General features: G+C 43.3%; 1 protein-coding gene across 9 annotated transcripts in view; it reads left to right on the top strand.

Annotated features, from left to right (window-relative positions):
* Positions 1 to 4,640: 4,640 nt before the first annotated feature.
* Positions 4,641 to 19,338, top strand: part of LOC125714660 (calpain-3-like) — an 18,636-nt gene continuing 3,938 nt past the window's right edge. For 2 of the 9 annotated variants that reach the window (XM_048985446.1, XM_048985442.1), the window contains exons 1-16: positions 4,641 to 5,378; positions 9,488 to 9,557; positions 10,921 to 11,039; positions 11,131 to 11,264; positions 12,527 to 12,695; positions 13,039 to 13,140; positions 13,663 to 13,746; positions 14,102 to 14,196; positions 14,541 to 14,618; positions 14,802 to 14,962; positions 15,482 to 15,651; positions 15,830 to 15,841; positions 16,231 to 16,439; positions 18,184 to 18,220; positions 18,598 to 18,624; positions 19,068 to 19,166. In XM_048985446.1, the coding sequence (XP_048841403.1) occupies positions 5,025 to 5,378; positions 9,488 to 9,557; positions 10,921 to 11,039; positions 11,131 to 11,264; positions 12,527 to 12,695; positions 13,039 to 13,140; positions 13,663 to 13,746; positions 14,102 to 14,196; positions 14,541 to 14,618; positions 14,802 to 14,962; positions 15,482 to 15,651; positions 15,830 to 15,841; positions 16,231 to 16,439; positions 18,184 to 18,220; positions 18,598 to 18,624; positions 19,068 to 19,166 (1,920 nt within the window). In that variant the 5' untranslated portion in view covers positions 4,641 to 5,024. The remainder of the gene's footprint in view (positions 5,379 to 9,487; positions 9,558 to 10,920; positions 11,040 to 11,130; positions 11,265 to 12,526; positions 12,696 to 13,038; positions 13,141 to 13,662; positions 13,747 to 14,101; positions 14,197 to 14,540; positions 14,619 to 14,801; positions 14,963 to 15,481; positions 15,652 to 15,829; positions 15,842 to 16,230; positions 16,440 to 18,183; positions 18,221 to 18,597; positions 18,625 to 19,067; positions 19,167 to 19,338) is intronic. The other 7 variants (XM_048985451.1, XM_048985445.1, XM_048985449.1 and 4 more) reach the window with 4 other exon arrangements.

Below are 19,338 nucleotides of genomic sequence, written 5' to 3'. Positions count from 1 at the left end.
CAAGCGCAGAGAATCCAAGCTGAGCCTGGGCTGCCAAGTGTGGAGTTCCTGAGGAAAAGACACTTTCTCACAAATATTGTGAAATAAGGATTTGCTTATTAAACTATCATTTAAAAATCCAGTTAGCAAATGACTTTCACTCAGAACACAGCATAATGTGATTTTCTGCCATTCTAATTTATTAAATTAGATAATAGGGAGGGTTTAAGTTGAACAAAAGGCCCTTTGTAGTATAATAAATCTGGAAGCCATTTTCTGAAGACCTTCAGGCCAGTAATTTACTAGGAAAAAAATCATCTAACGGCAACAAGCATCTCAATCTCCATTCATACGATCTGCAAAAATCCCGCCTATTGTAGCTGTTACTTGAGGTGCAAGACCTTAATTGAGAAATCCCCGCTGACATTTTCCCAGCCTCGAAGTCTGATGGATTAACGGTGTGACCTTTATTGTTTTAGGGAACCGGTTCAACTTCTTACTTCAGACCAGCCTCATTTTCGTAACTTGACTTCTTTATGCTTTTAAGATTGCTGCAATACCTTTTCACAACTTTTCCTTGTGTAGGTTGAACACATTTTCTCTAAAAATTTCCCCTTACTCTAACCATATAATAATAATAATAATAATAATAATAATAATAATAATAAGTTTTATTCATATAGCACCTTAAGGAGACTTGAGACTTGTCAGTTTATTTATATTAAAAACATTGCAGTAGCCGGGGTATCGGGCTGCAAACTAGCTAGCTGGCGTTCATTTCGTAAGAAAAGTAGTGAAATATTAAAACTAGTGTAAATAAATGTAATATCTCATATCACTACAGATTTTTTTCACTCGCTCTTTTGTGCCCCCTAATCAAATGGTGCCCGAGGCCTACATCGTCAGTGGGGTGGGGTGGAGGGGCATTTATTTCCTCCAGACTCTCCCTTTTGTTTCCAAATCCACACTCTTATGATCACTAAAATGGTATGATGGCAGACAAAAAATAATACATTCATTCATTTAATTTCAGAAACTTTGTTTTAAGAATGCCCTCTAATGATAGGCCTCCCATCCCGGGTGTATCTCAGATCAGGGTGTCCTGAACTGCCAGGGAGTGGTGTTCACACCTTTATCATGTTAAGGTAAGAGTCATGATTTATCACATGTGAATTATTTACCACGACATACCAGTGGCACCAGGAATTCTCAGGAAAGTGCTGGCAGGCGTCTCTTGCTGAGCGTGACGTACGTCTCGTGTCATACAGCTTCGGAATCTTGTTCGCACCGAGCTGACTGGATGAAGGGGGCAGAATTCACAGCTTATCTACTCCAGATAAACAGAAACGTCATTGTTTATGGCTTTGAAGCTTTTGTTTGCTACCCTTGAGACATTCATATGAAAAAAAAAGCCCAGATTGCTTCAGAAGCTGAGAGGAAGCAAAAATGTTTCCTGCTCGTGGCAGCCACCTGACTCTGCAGCTTTATAATGCAGACACCGTACTCACACATGCACTGCGGACCCTAGCAGCACGAGTACAGTCAGGAATGTCACCCAATTTGTAATACATATGCACATTTGGCTATATGAAGAGGGGCTCTGGAATGCAATTTAATAATTAAGTTACACTCTCCTGAACTTAAAAAAAAATCATCTCTGTAGTGCTATTGAGACTGACTTCAGCTCATTTTAGAATGGGCACTTGAGAAGCGTTGATGTTTGCAGGTTAAGCTGTATGAAGTGCTCAGCAAAACCATCTTACAGCAGACAGAACTGCTCTGTCCTCACATGTATGTCGCTGCCTGCCTTTATAACACAGTAAATGTTCAGGGTTAATACATTCGTCAGTGATACAGTGGAGGAGATTAAATCCCAGGAGGCCTCCATGCTAACAATACGCGCCCTTCATTACCGGAGCCCTAATGTTTTAAATAATATTTTAAGCATCAATGATTATCTAATTTTCCCATCCAGAAACCCAGTCTCTCCCTTTATAATTAATCTCAATTCCTGATATATTTCAGTTGCAGTTGTTGTTTGCAAATTTAAATAACATGCATGGTGAATAAGAATCTTATGAAACACGTATGTGCGAGCGCTTCGATCTATAATATTAATACAGGGTCTGTTTGTTAACGGCATGATTGCAATTATAAAAATAAACAAAACAAATGCACAGTATTCATACAACCGGACTGATGTAACCAAAATCAGTACAAATCTAAAATCACTTTTTTTTCCCTAAATGACTCCGCTCAGGCGATAGTCAGCCGCGTTGCTGATTTTGTATTAATGAAACTACCACGCCCCCTTCTGTTATATATATGTATTGCAAGTAGGCAGTGAAAGGTTTCCTTCGCAAATTCTGACCTTTACTCGACTACGACAGTGACTGCTACATACTTAATTACACGTTAATTACCATTTTCTTTACTGCAAAGGAAAGTACGGTTTTAATGATAAGCAATAAGTAAACCAGACTCCTTCTATGACAGGCAGACACAAGAACGTAGCAGTGATTGTTGTCTAGACCACAGAAACGTGCAACAGCAGAATACAGGTTCACCCGCCTCTGCTAACCGCTTGTCCAGCGCAGGGTGGAGGTGGACATGGAGCTTGTCCCAGATGACAGAGGACATGAGGCAGGGCACGCCCGTAAAGGGACGTATGTCCATCACAAGTCACACACTCACCCACAATGGACTGATGGGCAAGGAAGCTATCCTGACTGAATGTCATCAGAGTATCTTCTACGAAAATATCTAAACAGCCTGACATGGAGGTGCCTCAGAATTTAGTAAATTCATACATGGATACAACCTGATGCACATGCATGCTGCACTTTTATGACCAGCAGGTGCTTCCCAGTGCTCAGCGCTAACAGCACTGATCATTAATGCCTTTGCACTAAAGTGCTTTTCGGGCAGAATTCCGTTGTTACCCTTACAGTATTTATCACTGAATGTTTCTCTTATTGTACCTATTTACCAGACAGAAATAACCCTAATCCAGTAAAAAGTCACCACCGATAGGTAGCCGAAGGGAATCTCAATAAACAAAAAGACAAGAATAAAATTGTACATTTCGGTGCAGTTGCCGTACTGTCTGCATCTCCCACTGTCACATCTGTCCTTTTTAAAGACCTCCCCCAAGTGACTGGATCCAGCTGTGCCCGACTGGGGTGCGGCGTTTTCACATCCTTCCTCCTGTCCCACGATCTCTGGAACCGCATACGGAGGCTGCGGTGGGAGGCTGTCAGAGTAAGTTAACAGTGCACAGAACGCCGATGCTACAGGGCTGTTTTGCTACACCCCACCCCACGCACACATAGATACACGCAGAGTACTTGTAAGGCAACCATATTTTGCTTTGCAAAAAAGAAGACATGAGGAGCAGGACACAGAGAGAGGAATCAAAGCAAATACGTACACAGAAAGTATTCTGACTGTAGAAAGCTAATGTCAAGGTAAAATAAAATGAAATCCCAGACATTTCAGGCATTTTAGGTGCCAAAAACAAGAGGAAGTATGGTTACCCTAGTCCGGTGTTTCCCAATACACTCCTCGGGGACCCAGAGATAGTCCGGGTGTAGGTCCCCAAGGACCAGATTGAAAGACACATATCTAGCATTTGGGAGCAGGAGGTAGTGCTCTCGTTCAGCAACCAAAGGGTTGCAGGTTCGAGCCCCGGTTCCTCCTGACCCCATCGAAGTGTCCGTGAGCAAGACACTGAACCCCAAATTGCTCCCGGTGAGCAGCTTGGCACCTTGCATGGCAGCCTCTGCCACCGGTGTGTGGATGGGTGAATGTGAGGCATGAAATGTAAAGTGCTTTGAGTACTCGTAGGACTAGAAAAGCGCTATATAAATGCAATCCAATCCATTTACCCAGTCTCTATGAAACACTTGAATCTTTTTGTGAAGTGGATAGATCTTTTACAGGGAATGTGACTGTTGTACAGATTTGGCAGTTGAATTTGTATACCATTAGTAGTATAATTATCAGTGCCACTCATTTGCTTTTCTTTCCTCCACGCTATCTCCACTGGAATGTCAGCTCCAAGGCCTTCAAACCTGCAGAAAGACCACATTTTGAACTTCAGTCCATCAGTGTCTGTCCTAACAATGGACTGAACTCTCTACCCCGAACATTCCTTCTGCCTACCTGTGATGCATTTCTCTCATGCATCAGTTCATGCATCATCCATTGTCTCTCTCACAGTTCATCAACCCTCTATGTATAGTTAACACAAACTTTTCATGGGAAAATGATAGTGATCTGAAGAGCCTCTCCAGTTTCACTGCAGTAAACAGGGAATCTGGATTCATACTGCATTCTGTGTCGGTGTTTTAACATATACTAATGAGTTTCCACAGCACAAATAACCATTAAAAACACTCAAAGGGATGGCCCAAAAGAAAAAAAATAAATAATTATCCATAATTCCATTATAAAATTAAATACTCCTCCATAAAACATTGACCTAAATTAAAATACAAAATAAAATAGTTACACCTTAAAAAGTAATAGAAATGAACAACTTCACTAATGTGTATTTTGAAAGTTTGCGTAATATAACTTGGGGGTGCACTGGGGGTGACTGAAGAGAGAGTTTTTTTTAAGCACATCCCTCCCCTCTCTTTAAGAAGACTATATTTAGTCCTGGCATGGGGAAAGCTTGGGTAAAGGGTGCGTGTGTATGCATGCGGGTCTTAGATCAGCACATACAGGAACTGAAATTAAGCAAAAGGGAACTAGATTGGTTTGTGAAATCCCTGTGAACAGAAATGGGACAACGTGGCTGATCTGGATCTGTTGTGGGTTCTTGAAAAACAAATCTGAGCTGGGTCAGTGACGTACTGGGACATTTTCTTGGGAAAAGGTGGGAGGTCTGGGGCTGTGGGTGGACTATCACGGATTAGGGCTGCCAAATGCCCTCTTTCCAATCTGCTTTTAACCGTTGTCTCACTTCTCTCGTTCTGCCTTGATATTTAACCGTTTTCCGTATTTTATACATCATAGTATCGTAGCAATCCAGCAATACAATGCTGAAAGGAAAAAAACTTGTAGAAAAGAAGGAGGAAGAAAAGAAAGACAAGGAAGGAGGGAAGATGGCCTTGAAGGTGACAACTCCTAGATCGATTTCAATCCCAACCGAGGCAGCTCCCATGCCAAATAAGGTGGGCTTTCCATCTGCCACACCAGGAAGCATCTACAGCGCCATCTTGAATCGCAATCATGACGTCATCGATGCAAAACGCCTGAAAAACTTCATTGAGCTGCGGGACAAGTATTTTAGCAAGAAGGTCCTATTCGAAGACCCTCTTTTTCCTGCGGATGACTCATCTCTCTTCTATTCTGTCCAATTCCCCATCAAGTTTGAATGGAAGCGCCCACCAGTGAGTATCTCTCAGCTCCCACTAGGTGGCGCTATACGTTCCAAAGGCCTGGAGGCTCTGACCTGGACCTTAGCAAGGAGACGTTACAAAAAAAATAATAATTTTGTTATGTTAAATGGTATATGCTTTGCATCAGTATGGCTCAGTAAGAAGTTATTCCTATGTGTTGGGAATGCCAGGCGAGATAGTTCCAGTAGTACAAGATCATCACAACATGATCATCACAACATGATCATCACAACGTGTAGAATCTCTCTCTGACCATTTTAAGCTCTGACTATATTAAATTCAGCATTTAAGTCAGACCAAAGGTTAGTTAACTTATTTGTAGTGGTTGTTTATCGTTGTATCAACAGTTATCTACATGTGTTCAGTTTGCTTCTGATTTAAGGCATTGATATGGCATGTCCTTCAGATTTTAAATCAGGTTTCTAAATTTGTTTGAATATTTGAATAAATGCATTAGACTTTGGGATAGTATGGGGTAGCATGGTGTTTAGTGTGTTGCTCACACCTCTGGCTTCATGGCCCCACATGTGTGTAGAGTTTGCATGTTCTCCCCATGTCATCATGGGGTTTCCTCTGAGTACTCCAGTCACCCTCCCACAGCCCCAAGACATGCTAATGTGAATTAGAGTTAAAAAATTGCCCAAAGGTGTGATTATGTGAGCGAATGGTGAGTGAGCCCTACGATGGGTTTGTGCCCCATCTTGGGTCATTCCCTGCCTTGTGCCCATAGGCTCCAGACCCTCCCACAACCCTGAATAGCATAAGTAGCCACAGAAGATGGATGGAGGGATGATATTAGATCTTCTCATAATGTCGCTCATGCATACTTGTTGTATTTGCAAACTCTAGCCCAGTACTGTACATAGTGTGCCAGATATCCAACTGACTCTGAAACAACTGCTTGGGTGAATCAATAGTCCAAGTTGCAACCGCACCAAAAAATTGAGAGGTTTCTCTCCATAGGATTAACCTCCTATGGTTCTGCTGAGATGGCTCAACCAGGATCTCCATTGAGAAGAGGTTTAAAAGGCCTGAAAGCCTTCTGCTGAGGCAGTGCATCCTACAGCCTGCCCGTTACATAGAACACACCGCTCCCTCTTTGTATGGTCCAACAATGCAGATGGTGGAAATGTGTAACCACCCATACTGTCCAGGGGGCCCAGGGGTCCTGGCATCATTGTTCGAGGACCAATTACGATCCAGCAAATGGTTGATTTTCCTGTGTTCTGCCCACCACGACCAAGGCCACGGTATGACAAGAAAGGTGTTACATCATTGAAAAATGTGGCCAATCACAGGTTAGGCATTTGGCTATATGCCAGGGTGTTTAGGCCTGTTAATGTATAGTAGAGATAGCAAAGGCCAACAAAGGCTAAAAAAAGACAAGACATAATGCCCTACACACCGTCTGGCTCCTTCTGCGACCGGCTGATCCGAGAAAGGGAGCAAAGGGATGGGGAAGGCTCCATAAGCAACCCCCTACGCTTCAGCGGTCAGGACTTTGCCACCATTAAGCGGGAGAGCCTGCAAAAGAAAGCCCTGTTTGAGGATGATGTCTTCCCAGCCACTGTGGATTCCTTAGGTTTCAAGGAACTAGGACAGAAGTCAAACAAAGTGAAGAACATTGTCTGGAAGAGGCCTAAGGTAGGAGAGTTAAAGGGGCAAGATCATGGAGGCTGGTGTACATGTAGGGAGGGTAATAGGCAGAACATGGCTGCTCCATTCCCAACCTAGAACATTGACAGGTGCTGAGGAAGAGCAGAGTAAAAAGGTACAATTATGACCCCTGAGGTGATGTTTCAGTTATAAAGCCTGAACAGTTGATATAGAATGCAGAGACTTTTTTTATAGCATGGTTGAAAAGTGTTATTTTAGCAGGAGATTGTGTTGGTTTGAAGAGATTTGAATTCTGAAGCTCGAGTTTTGTAGTGGTCAGGCAATGAGGAAACTGTGTAATGCTGGTTTGGAGAATGAATGGCAGGTATACAAAAAAACTGGGATCTGATGGCAAACTTGAACAGAAAGAGTTTATGAGATCGTCTGCAATAGTGTAATGCAAAACTAACATATATGGATGATGAAATGTACACATACTTGCATGGATAAGTAACTGGTGGATACAGTGGTTAGCAAGACTTAGAACCCACTGGCTTGCGAAGTTGCTTGGAATTCCAGGCAGTTAATTTAGGCTTCTATTCAAAGCTACACTGATAACGTGAAACCAGGCTCATTCAGAGACTCTGAAATTAATAGACTTGTGAGCGTTAAAATAAAATTACAGATCAATGTCAAGACTGAGAAGCTATTAATAAGTGAAAGAACTTACTTACCACATTGACAAAAGATAATGATTTCTGCAAAAAATAATTCTTAGAACTAAATATGAAATCTTTAAATTTTTTGGTTTTTCAAAGATTAAATCCTAATCCACAAATATATACATACATAAATTATTTTAATTTTAATATTTAATATTGAAATAACAAAAACATGACCAATTGGTATCTGTCACAGATGACCTGAGTTCAGTGGGGAGTGGAAAGGTCAGTCAGCATGATTCCACCTGTGGGTCACATGACTGGCTTATCCTTCAGTTGGGTATGTTTTCTTAACCACAATTTATAATTATGCTTATATATCAGAAATTACAGTAACAAATTTGTTTCCTATTTGTTACTGTAATTTCTGATATTTGCAAAACACATTCATGAATAATAGTAGAATATTCATAATAATTTTTATTAACGCCTGGCATCATCAAACTGTCCATACACAGACGGACGTGTCCATGACAAGACTTTTCTGTGTCCTTAAAAAAACAAAACATACAGGGTTTCGTATTTAGATGCTATGTCTAAGGTACAAGTTGCATTTTGATCAAAATGTCCACAAGACTTGGTGTTGGCCCTGGATAAATACCAATCATTTGGCCTGATATTAAACTGGTTTTCTGGGAACGTGCAATTTATTTTTAGAAGGTATGCTTTCACCATTTGGTAACTGGAAATTTATTTAAAACGTATTGAGTTACAGCCAGCAAGAAGCAGTTCAGCTGGCTGACAGACTCGAAACTATAAAGAGGTCGCAGAGTCTGAAGCAATGTTTTCTGGTTAAAACCTGAAGGATGATATTGGGATCTACATTATGTTGTGTTCCGCTTGGTGATGCTAGGTTCTAGGTCGCCCTACACATCACAGATCATTTGGTGTCTCACAGATCCAGGTCAAGTGAATGGAAATGATACTTTCTCGTGATGTGAGCTATTGTAATTCAAGATGGCTGACGCAAAAACCTGAGATCAGTGCACGGTGCTGAGAGACACACCGCCTTCATCAGTGGGTGCATACGGACAGCTCTACTCTGAAAATAAACCCCAGTGATTTTTAGCCTATCTACTTATTAACAATGTGATCGCCATCAATGCACACTTTCGGGATTTAATGCATTAGGAAACATAAGGTTTGGTATTTGTACTTGTCAATGCGATGAGGTGTCGGTTCACAAACTAACATTGACACATAACCTGCAGCATACAGCAGCTGTCTGGAGCGTGTCAACTTTGGAGGGAGTTCAAGTTAACAGCAGATACTAAGATCTGAATGCAGTCAGCTGTCACTCAGGGACCTGGCAGGGGTTATACTGTTGATTGCTTATGAGGCACCTGTGTCCAACAATACTGTTTCTCTGAAAACACATGCAGGAATAATCTTCTAATGCACGGCTCAGACACAGGACAACCATTTTTTTTTATTAAATATTAAAAAAAAAAACAGAATTCAGTTGAGTGGCATTTAGGAGCATCAATAGGTCAAGTGAACAAGTAAGATTGCAGCTAACAGGCAAGAAATGTATCGTTTAATTTTCAGAACCACCTTTTATGATGCTATATCGCTCCCTTTTTGCTTAATATTGATTATCACCTAACTATACAGTCAATCTTGACTTATGAAGGATGTTTCAGCTCATTCATATTGCCATTAAACACTGCACATCCCTTACGGATCGTCAATCATTAACCAGCCAGATCAGTTACTAGGGCAGCCTGCAGTTCTAACTCAAACAGAGAAGAGACTCCCATAATCCTCTTCTTCACTGTACAGGAGATCTGCGAAAACCCACAGTTCATCGTGGGAGGAGCCAACCGCACGGACATCTGCCAAGGAGATCTGGGTGAGAATCATTTATAGATACTGGCACATCTGGGCACAAGAATGCTAGATGCAGATCTGAGTACTTAACTGAGTTTATATGCACCATTAAGTTGCCTGTCTATGTCCACAATAACTTTAGTTAGTTTCTCAATCAACATGAACCGTTACAAGCTGTCTGCTGAACAGAAGTGCAGACAGAGCATCATTTCTCACATCCAGACTCAGAAAATCTCAGCATGGGCTTAAAATGAGATCCACCAATGATAAGGAATGGCAGTAGTCTGTCAACCTGCAGTATAAGCAGTGTTATACCATCTACTGATGTCTGGGTGTTACTATGAGCCCATGTTTCTATGGTCAGCTGGTGTTAACTGCATTATCTGCCAGGATAATACAGATTTATATTTGGAATCTTGGCTGTCTTAGCAACCAGGACTTGACGAGTGTGAATGAACCCAAAAGTGTGGTGATTCCTTGGGGCTGTGAAAGGTATGTGGGGGGGGTGGGGGGGGGGGGGGGGTAACGGAGAACCAGTGGGAACATGCGGACCAATAAGAGAGCATCAAGTGATGATAGTTCAGGCAGGCTAACAAAGTAGAACAGTTAACTGCACACTGTCTTGATGAAAAAATAAATAACTGCAGGTATCTCGATGAAAGGCTGTTATGGCATGGCATTCAAATCATCTAATAAAGTTCCCTGAAAAAGAGCGGCACGCCAAGCAAGGACACGCGGCAGCTGCACGGATTCGCATCTAGTTGACATCGCGTCTCGTTGTTGGATCATAGATCTCATACCCTCATACACCCACAGGGGTCCAAAAAAAGTCGAAAGACAGAAACAGCTGGTGGCCTCAAGTTTGCCTGTTGAAAAAAACAAAACAAACGAGGATGGGACAGGAGCAACCGAACCACATGGGTGAAAAACCCTGGAATGAAAGGGGCTCACTGCATGCAAAGATACATGGATAGTGGAGGTCACCAGATACAGGGAGGGACAACATTCCTGAGCTTTCTGTCGAGGGCAGGAGTGAGGGGTGTAACTCCAGCCGTTCGGTGTGTGACCGCAAGCCACCTGTACATAGAGCTGTTAATGACGACGAATACCCACCAGGGAACTCTAAACTCCATTTCTGACACATCACACATTGCATTGCTCAGAAAATAGCACCGATGTGCACCAGCAAGCCTGGGCTTGGATCTAAGAGGGTTAGACACCTTGTCAGGCATGCATCTATGGGGCCTGGTTTTATCTAAGTAGACAAGGGGTCTCCAACTCTGGTCCTGGAGAGATACTATCCAGTAGGTCTTCTATTCTACCTGAAGCCAGGTTACACATGTGATGAAATGGTCATCCAGCATGACTCCTACCGATTTCTGCAGGTGACTGTTGGCTACTGGCAGCCATCGCATGCTTGACGCTTAATGAGAAGCTTCTGTACAGAGTCATCCCCCCGGAACAGAGCTTTGCTGAAAACTACGCCGGCATTTTCCACTTCCAGGTGAGGGCCGGAAACCAGCTTCTGCTCAACTGGGATCAAAGCAAAATAAAGTTTCCTCCTGACACTTTTCTGTTGTCTCTCAATTCTGTAGTTCTGGCGCTATGGCGATTGGGTTGATGTAGTCGTGGACGACCGGATCCCCACATTCAACAACGAGCTGGTCTTCACCAAGTCAGCAGTGAGGAATGAGTTTTGGAGCGCCCTACTGGAGAAGGCCTACGCCAAGTGAGTGATAAATGCACCAGGGAAAATGCCCACTGCAGCACATGGTCGCAGTGTCCTGAAAAACTCCCTCTGCCCCCAAAGCCTCTAATTCTCCTGTCATATCCTGCACTCCTTCCTATTTATAAGGACCTCAATTTATGCTGTAAAGTTTGGCATTTAAATGCCACCGAATGCAAGCAGACTCCTTTGCATTTGCCTGCAGTCATGACTAATTGCTCAACACAGTAAAATTGAGAAAGCTGAATTTCTCTTTACTTAATTCCAGTGTGTCCACATTCTGTATGTCCACATAGCTGCATATGTATTTTAAAGTCACCATCCTTCTTCTTTTCTGTGAAGGGGATAAAGGGATACTGACAACAGCAAAGCTAAAAAACAGATAAAATTAAAGGAGATATTCTTCCAAGTGCCATTTATACTGGTTCGTCAATATTGTCCATTTCTTAATGAAAATATTGGAAAAACATTAACATAAGTACAAACGTAACACATATTGATGTTGTTTGATATTTAATATTAATTTTATGTCAAAACTATAGAGCACATTGTACTTCCTACTTTTTTGGAACATAACTCTGTTTGAACAATAACATGTTACATAACATAAGAGAAACAACATGTTAACTTAACGATACGCAACATAACAAAATAATGCATGTGAAAATCACTTGCAGAGTTGAAAGTCATAGAACTAAGCCAATGTCACAATAACAAATATAATCGCTCCTCACTTTCCCGCTGCTTCACGGGGGGCTGGGGGAGGGGGGGGGGGGGTGTCACGGTCACACACGTATAAACGGCATGTACAAGCAGAGGGCTGCTCAGTGGATCAGTGGGCAGCCCTGGGATTTGAATCCTGCCTCAGCTCAGTCTCTGTGGGGCTTATGGGTTTCCCCCAGTTACTCCAACATCCTCCCACAGTCCAAAGACACTCAGTCAGGCTAAATTTCCAATGTCATGTGACCAAAGCAGTGGACTGGCCAGGTACCCTATGCCACTTGCAAAAGACTCCTGGTCCCGCTATGATCCTGTTCAGGCATCGGTGTAAATTATGGGGGATGGGGGGGGGTGTTTTAATCCTCCCAATAATCGAAAACCAGCCAATATAACCCCCTGAACCCCGTTGGGTAGGGATCTCAACAACCCAATCCTCAACCCAAAGTTATACCCCTGTGTTCAGGACAAGTGTTCGAAAAACATACAGGTGTGAGATCAAGTTAACTGCATAGTCTGCACTCATCATCGCTTCATCCTGTGGCCAGGCTTCATGGCTCCTATGAGGCCCTCAAGGGTGGGAACACCACCGAAGCCATGGAGGACTTCACCGGCGGGGTGACCGAGTTTTACGACATAAAGGATGCGCCCAAGGAGCTGTATAAGATCATGAAGAAAGCCTTGGAGAGGGGGTCTCTCATGGGATGTTCCATGGACGTGAGTGTTTGTCACAAATCTCTCCAAGCTAATGGACACACGGGCCTCTTATGGTAAAACTACAGAACCGTAGCTTTTGTGGTGGGTGACGTTAAGAGGATTTTGATATTTCTCAGCTTAATGCTAAAAGTTTTCATTTTGCTATGTTTGAATAAGGGTCTCGTTTTCATATCACAAATAAGAGTTCGTTTGTCCTGTTTTTCCACTTTTGTCTTCGTCTCTTGAGTCTTGGGGGGGTTTTTTATTTCTTGTATCTTTTTAAAGCTGCATCTACTGACCGCACATTCTGAGTCTAAATGTGAGCCTCTATCATCTGACGTGTCTCTATCCTGCTGGTGTGAAGGACACCTTGGGATTCTCCCCGCCCCCAGACGTGCTGGGCCCTATTATTGATAAGATGATCACAGATGCACAAAAGAGCAAGCTGGGGGACTCCTCGGGTGGGGTCGGTATCTATCCGATTGGCTCAGGCCTTTTGAAGGAGCTTGCATCACTGTGGCTGTCCTTCTGTTACTCACCTGGATGGCATCTTGTACATCAGCTTCTCACAGAGGAGGCATAAGTGAGCCTGAGGGCAACAGCTGAAATTAACGTTTTCTGATTTGTGGTTGGGAAGCATGCGCACTGAGTTGAGTAACTAATCTTTCCCATGGTCACCGAAGGTTAGTACTGCATGCACCTTGGCTCTGTGCCATTCAGTCTAATTTACTAGCCCGTTCTACGTTATAACGGGACCGGTCCTGGCTGATTTCAAGTTTTTATGTTGCTTGACATATTTTATAGGCAACCTGAAGCGGCTCACCTGCTTTCTCCTGAAAAGTTCAACAGAACTATAGCCCTGCTCAGCAGCCTTTAGGAGCAGCCATGCTGCATGTTGGATGTCTGTGATCATCATCCCGGAGGCATCAGATAGCTGATAACCAACGTCAATAATCTCATGTCTTTTTTTGGTATCTTGGTCTTCCAGGCTTTGGTTCCAGCCCGGTTAGAGACCCGAACCGCCACTGGACTCGTCAAAGGCCACGCCTACTCTGTGACAGGAGTGGAGGAGGTGAGGGTATGCCATTGACATGGACCCAGGTCACACAGTGCAGGGAGGGTTAGGGTAGGTGACTGTAACTCATCAGCGACTTTACCCATAAAGCAATGCATGATGTTTTTTTTATGTAGTTTTTTTCATCCAGTGTTTTGGTAACCTGTTGAATAATATGAATGAATCTCTTGTTAGTGACTTTAAGACACGCTTAAGTCAGAGGAGAAGAAACAAATGCTTTAGCCTGATAAAAACTTAAATACAGTTTAATGTGTTAACTGAAGCTCCATCACACTGATGTACTGCCGTATGGCCGTGTTGGGAAAAGTGCCACAACAGTGCCATGCTAATAGGTCCAGTGTGTTCCACACAGTGTACGAAGTCAGAGAAGAAGCAGCCCAGGATACGCCTGGTGCGGCTCCGGAACCCGTGGGGTCAGGTGGAGTGGAACGGGCCATGGAGTGACAAGTGAGTGGCTCCATCCTGCAGACGTCACACCTACTGTATGGGGACCAATCAGAAAAGGAAGTCTGGAATCAAACAGAGTGAAATACTCTATGGTGTTTGACCCTTAACAGTTGGTCTAGCAAATTTGTACACAGGATTTTCTAAGAAATGAAGTACACAAGCAAGTAAAATGCTTCTTGAAAACAATCTTGGTTTACTTATAGATAGTTCTCAATGTACAAACATGCTTACTTTTGAACAGTCATCGCCAATGGCAAAATGGCAACGTTTGTTAAAAGCTCGTGCTGCTAGTCAAAGCGTGATTTCAAATAGCGTTACATGAATCCCTGTCCACCCCCATGTAGCTCAAAAGAGTGGGCATCTATCGCCAAGGCAGAGAAAGAGAAGCTTCAGCAGCAAAATGCTGAAGATGGAGAGTTCTGGTAAGAGCCAGCTGGCAGCCAACCTGTGTATGACCTGCCTCACAAACACTCCGAGTATAAAGGGAAACAGATGTACCCATTGATACAAGTTTAATAGCCCGAAGTCATTCCTTTTCTTAGAATCCGACATCTGTTGAGATTTTCAAGTTTTTTTCCCATGTTTTCTGCCACTCTTCTACCCAGGATGTCCTTTGAGGACTTCAAGAGGAACTTCACTAAGATTGAAATCTGCAACCTCACTCCCGACACGCTTCAGGATGACAAGGTCCACAAGTGGACAGTGTCGGTGAACGAGGGTCGCTGGGTGCGCGGCTGCTCTGCTGGGGGATGTCGAAATTACCCAGGTGGGCAGCCAGCAAATCCAAACCAAGGGGAAAGAGATCACTGATACCAAGACTGATACCAAGACTGATATCGAGACCAATATCAGGACCGATACCACTGCCATACCCCAAATGCCTTTACTCTCTATTAAATTTTGTTAACTTTGGATTGAACATCGCAGGGCGTTGAGGTGTCCACCCATTTTGTGATTATTTGGGGGGGGGAGGGTGTATTGGCTGGTTTTAATTATAGGAGAGGTTATAACTCCCCTCAGCCCCAGTTTTTTAATCCTAAAAGCAGTATTTTTAAAAGTAAAACAAAAATCTTCCAAATCTACCATTTAAACATTTTAACGATAGTACAGTTACAAAGGAAGTCAATGAAGTCAATGATTCAAGTTATTCAAATAATAAACTGATACAGAATAACATCAGTGCTCAGAAACAAGTTCTAAGTTACTGACCATGATGTCCACAGTGCAGCACAACATGAATAGAATCATAGCACTTTTGGGGAAATCCCTGTGCCACCACCTGCAGACACATTCTGGACAAACCCCCAGTACCGACTGTGCCTGCTGGAGGAGGACGATGACCCCGACGACAATGAGGTGGCCTGCACCGTTGTGGTGGCTCTGATGCAGAAGAACCGCAGGAAGGAGCGCAAGATAGGGGCCAACCTCTTCACCATTGGCTTTTCCATCTATGAGGTGTTTAGCGCGGTTGTGAACTTCTCGGTTCATACAGAACATGCATCATATTGACCATGGAGTTTCCTCAAGAATGAAAACACCGAATCTGAATATATTGAACAATAGTAATGTAGCACTGCAACAAGTTCATACTTGACAATGGCCTGCTTTCTTTTCTTCTTTGTGTCTCCTGCAGGTCCCTCAAGAGGTATGGTGGTGTGAACCTCCCTCACAGACATTCCGTGAAGCTTTAGGTCATGGCCGAGTTTAACAATTGTCCAGTTCTCTGGAGTGTGAAGCATTTATATCTACTGCTAGATTCCTGTTCTTCTTTCAGCTGGATTCTTTGGTTATCTGCCGACTGTCAGCATGTGATGTTTCCTTCCTATAATGCCTAAACATTTTAAAACATTCGTTAGTCTGAACTTTTACATACAGAAATAGCTTTCGGTTAAGTAAACATACATAAAGGTGACACTTCGCTTTGACTTTCCATGTTGAGCATTTTTATCAGTTTTCATCTCTCCCGACAATCACAGTAGATAGTCAGCTGGGTCATCACTTTGGCTGGACTTTCTCTGTGTATCTTTGCATTAGATGCACGGCAACACACAACACATGCCGAAGGATTTCTTCCTCTACAACGCCTCCAAGGCGCGCTGCAAATCCTACATCAACCTGCGGGAGGTGACGGAGCGCTTCCGCCTCCCCCCGGGGGAGTACATCATTGTCCCCTCCACCTACGAGCCTCACCAGGAGGGAGAGTTCATCCTCAGGGTCTTCTCTGAGAAGAACAACTTGTCTGAGTAAGTAGGCTGAGCAAGTTCGGGGGGGGGGCTGTGCAGAGGAGGCATAGAGGCAGTGGGGGGGTGGGGATTAATTATGTCAGTGACATCCCCCCTTAAAAAGATCAGATAAATATTCTTGATGATATACCATCTTTAGCAACCAACCAAGTAGGCTGTACCCGGGCAATACCAAGAAGAGAGACTAGTTACAGTACAGTTCAAGCTTGCTTTGGTTTTCCACTGCAGAGGAGCCAGCTAAGTCGAGGTGTTGCTGGGTTTGGAGAGTGGCAGTGATGTAAAACCAAAGAGACGCGTATTTACTGTTCGCACTGTGTACATGATGATTTGCTATATGCTGAACTCTGCTAGCAAGTCTGTGAGAAAGTGCCCATGTCCAGTTTTGGCAGTGGTGAGTTTCACAATAGATATGTGATATCTGATTGGGTGTAAATATCTCGTGAGTTTTCACGTGTCTGTAAAGTGAAGTGAAGTGAAGTGAAGTGAAAAGGGGTTATACGTGTAGTATCTGATGATCCATTTCCTCAAAGTTAGACACAACATAAGGATGTTCATCTCTAGTGTGTGTTAATTTAGGAGAGCACAAGTTACACAAAATCTTCCTGTTTACTCCTTGCCTTGTAATCACAAGGCTTATACCTCTTTATGCTTAAGCATGTTTATATAAGGCCTTAGAGGATTTAACAAGAAGGGGATTGGAAAACAACAAAAGAAATCACCCTATCAGTTGCTGAATTTGCACAGTCGTGCCCTTTAAAGCGATTACAGCAACTCCCCAGTCCCCAAAGCAGAGGGTGAGAGTTTGGCTCATGTTTCCTGTATGATTGTGATCATTGCAAAGATGATCAGAATCAGATGTCTTGAACCCACCTCTACAATCTAATTAGTTATTGCTCTCATTTTTCCTCCTACTTTGTGTAAGTAAAAGTACCTCAAGTCATTGTAAAACTCACATCTAGGAGCACTCGAAGGGCTCAGTTCCTGCTAATCGGAGCCGGGGCTATGTAAGGTCCCTTCAGTATCTGTGTGATGCTAATCCTCGTGTTATGAAGCTCACAAGAAGAAGTTCAGCTCTGCAGAACATTTCACAAGAGCATCTATGCGTGCGATAGGCTGCTTCCCCTTTTGTTCTGTTTAGAGGGTACAGAGCACAATGAGGAGGAAGAAGAATGAAATCCTGACCAAAAATAACACAAGAAGGTCACGTTAACACAAGCCGCCCTCAGTCAAAGTGTACATGTGTAACAGTTTCAACACTCAGATATTACACAACACTTACTTTGCGGACAAGATTACACATGGCTGTACTGCACGATAGGAGAGGGGTCAACATCCAGAACCATGTGAATATTCCATATTCATTTTCACAAAAGGGTATTATTCAATAGTAAGAAACGATAACCAAGAATATAAGAATATAAATTGCACGCAGAAATTATATTAAAGCCCTGCTAAGATGCTATGATGACAAAAAAAAGCTCTTATCTTCATCAAACTTTGACTTCTGAACTTTACAATGATGGCAATTCCATACATTATCATTTATGCAGACTCAAGAGATCTCTAACCTCACAGATATCCTCATAATTCCAAGGCTGTGTGTCAATGTATTTATAGAAAAACACTGGGAAGAGGGGAGTGATGTTTTTCCGGGTTCGGAGCTGAATTCGATGGGCCCACTCCTAGCGTGACTAACTTTTTCAGTGCTGCCATGGTAACCGCCGCTTTCTTGGTTTCTATTTAGGGAGATAGAGCACCAGATCGAGGCCAGCAAGCCTGAGGTGAGCACCTCCCTTTTCCTAACTGCCCACCCCCATCCTCCCGTCTCTCTGAACTCACCAGTCATGCTCTCCTCATTCAAAATGCCGGGACATAACCCACAGACAGGGATGCTGCTAGAGATTTTGGGCTCTCAACCCAGACCAATCCAATTATGTTTGAAAAGTTTTAGGCCCCTGTCAGTCAGGGGCCCTTGGAATCACCCTAACTCCCCCGTTACGGCACCCCGGCCCACAAACCCTCACTCATCAGCAGCCTTCAGACAATAGAAAACAGGCTCTTTCAAAAGTCAATTAAATTCACCATCAATGCCAGTTCAGTAATCACCCTGTGCCCCCTCCCCTGTTAAATTCTGTTTTATCTTCCTTGGCATCCTCAGCCAGAGAAGAAAAAGAAGAAGCGGAAGGTAACAGCCTCAGGCATGCTGGGATATGCTTATCATCCCATCTACTTTACAACAAATGAAAGCTAGAATAACATTAGGACCGACGCCAGCTTGTGTCACTGGGATGTAACACTGGGTAGAGGCCCAAGTGGTGTTTAACACGGTTGGCAAAAAAAGAACAGAATAATAATACATCCTAGAATAAGGGAAGCGAAAAATGTTACCTGATCTTCCCCAGGTGTCTGGATAATGCATGTACTATGTTTAACTATATAGTGAGTCTATGTACTATGTTTAACTATATAGTGAGTCTGTGCACTATGTTTAACTATATAGTGAGTCTATGCACTATGCTTAACTAGCAGAGTTAAAATGTTCAGGCCATCAAGTTGACTGCTGGTTCACCCAGAATTCCTCTCCGTCTTCGCTCCCTTTGAACGACCCTGTGGCCCAACCTGGTGCAGCCCATCGTTTTCGTGTCAGACATAGCGAATGCCAACAAGGAGATTGAGCAGGAGGAGTATGAGGAGGAGAGTAAGAAAAAAAAGGAGGAAGTGAAAAAGGTTGCTGTCATCTCTTTGGGGGGGGTGGGGAAGGTGAAGCGTGGAAGGCAGGGTGGGGGGAGAGTCCCAGCTTAGGGGTTAAATGCAACCCCCTGCAATCACAGGACCCCACCGATCCACATTTAGTGTGTCAGCTTTTAACGGTCAAACCCGAGGTTAATAGGAGCCCCTG

The sequence above is a fragment of the Brienomyrus brachyistius genome, chromosome 19 (genome assembly GCF_023856365.1).
Source record: "Brienomyrus brachyistius isolate T26 chromosome 19, BBRACH_0.4, whole genome shotgun sequence".
NCBI lineage: Eukaryota > Metazoa > Chordata > Actinopteri > Osteoglossiformes > Mormyridae > Brienomyrus > Brienomyrus brachyistius.
The sequence above is the reverse complement of the archived record's forward strand: the minus strand, read 5'-3'. Positions and strand labels throughout refer to the sequence as shown.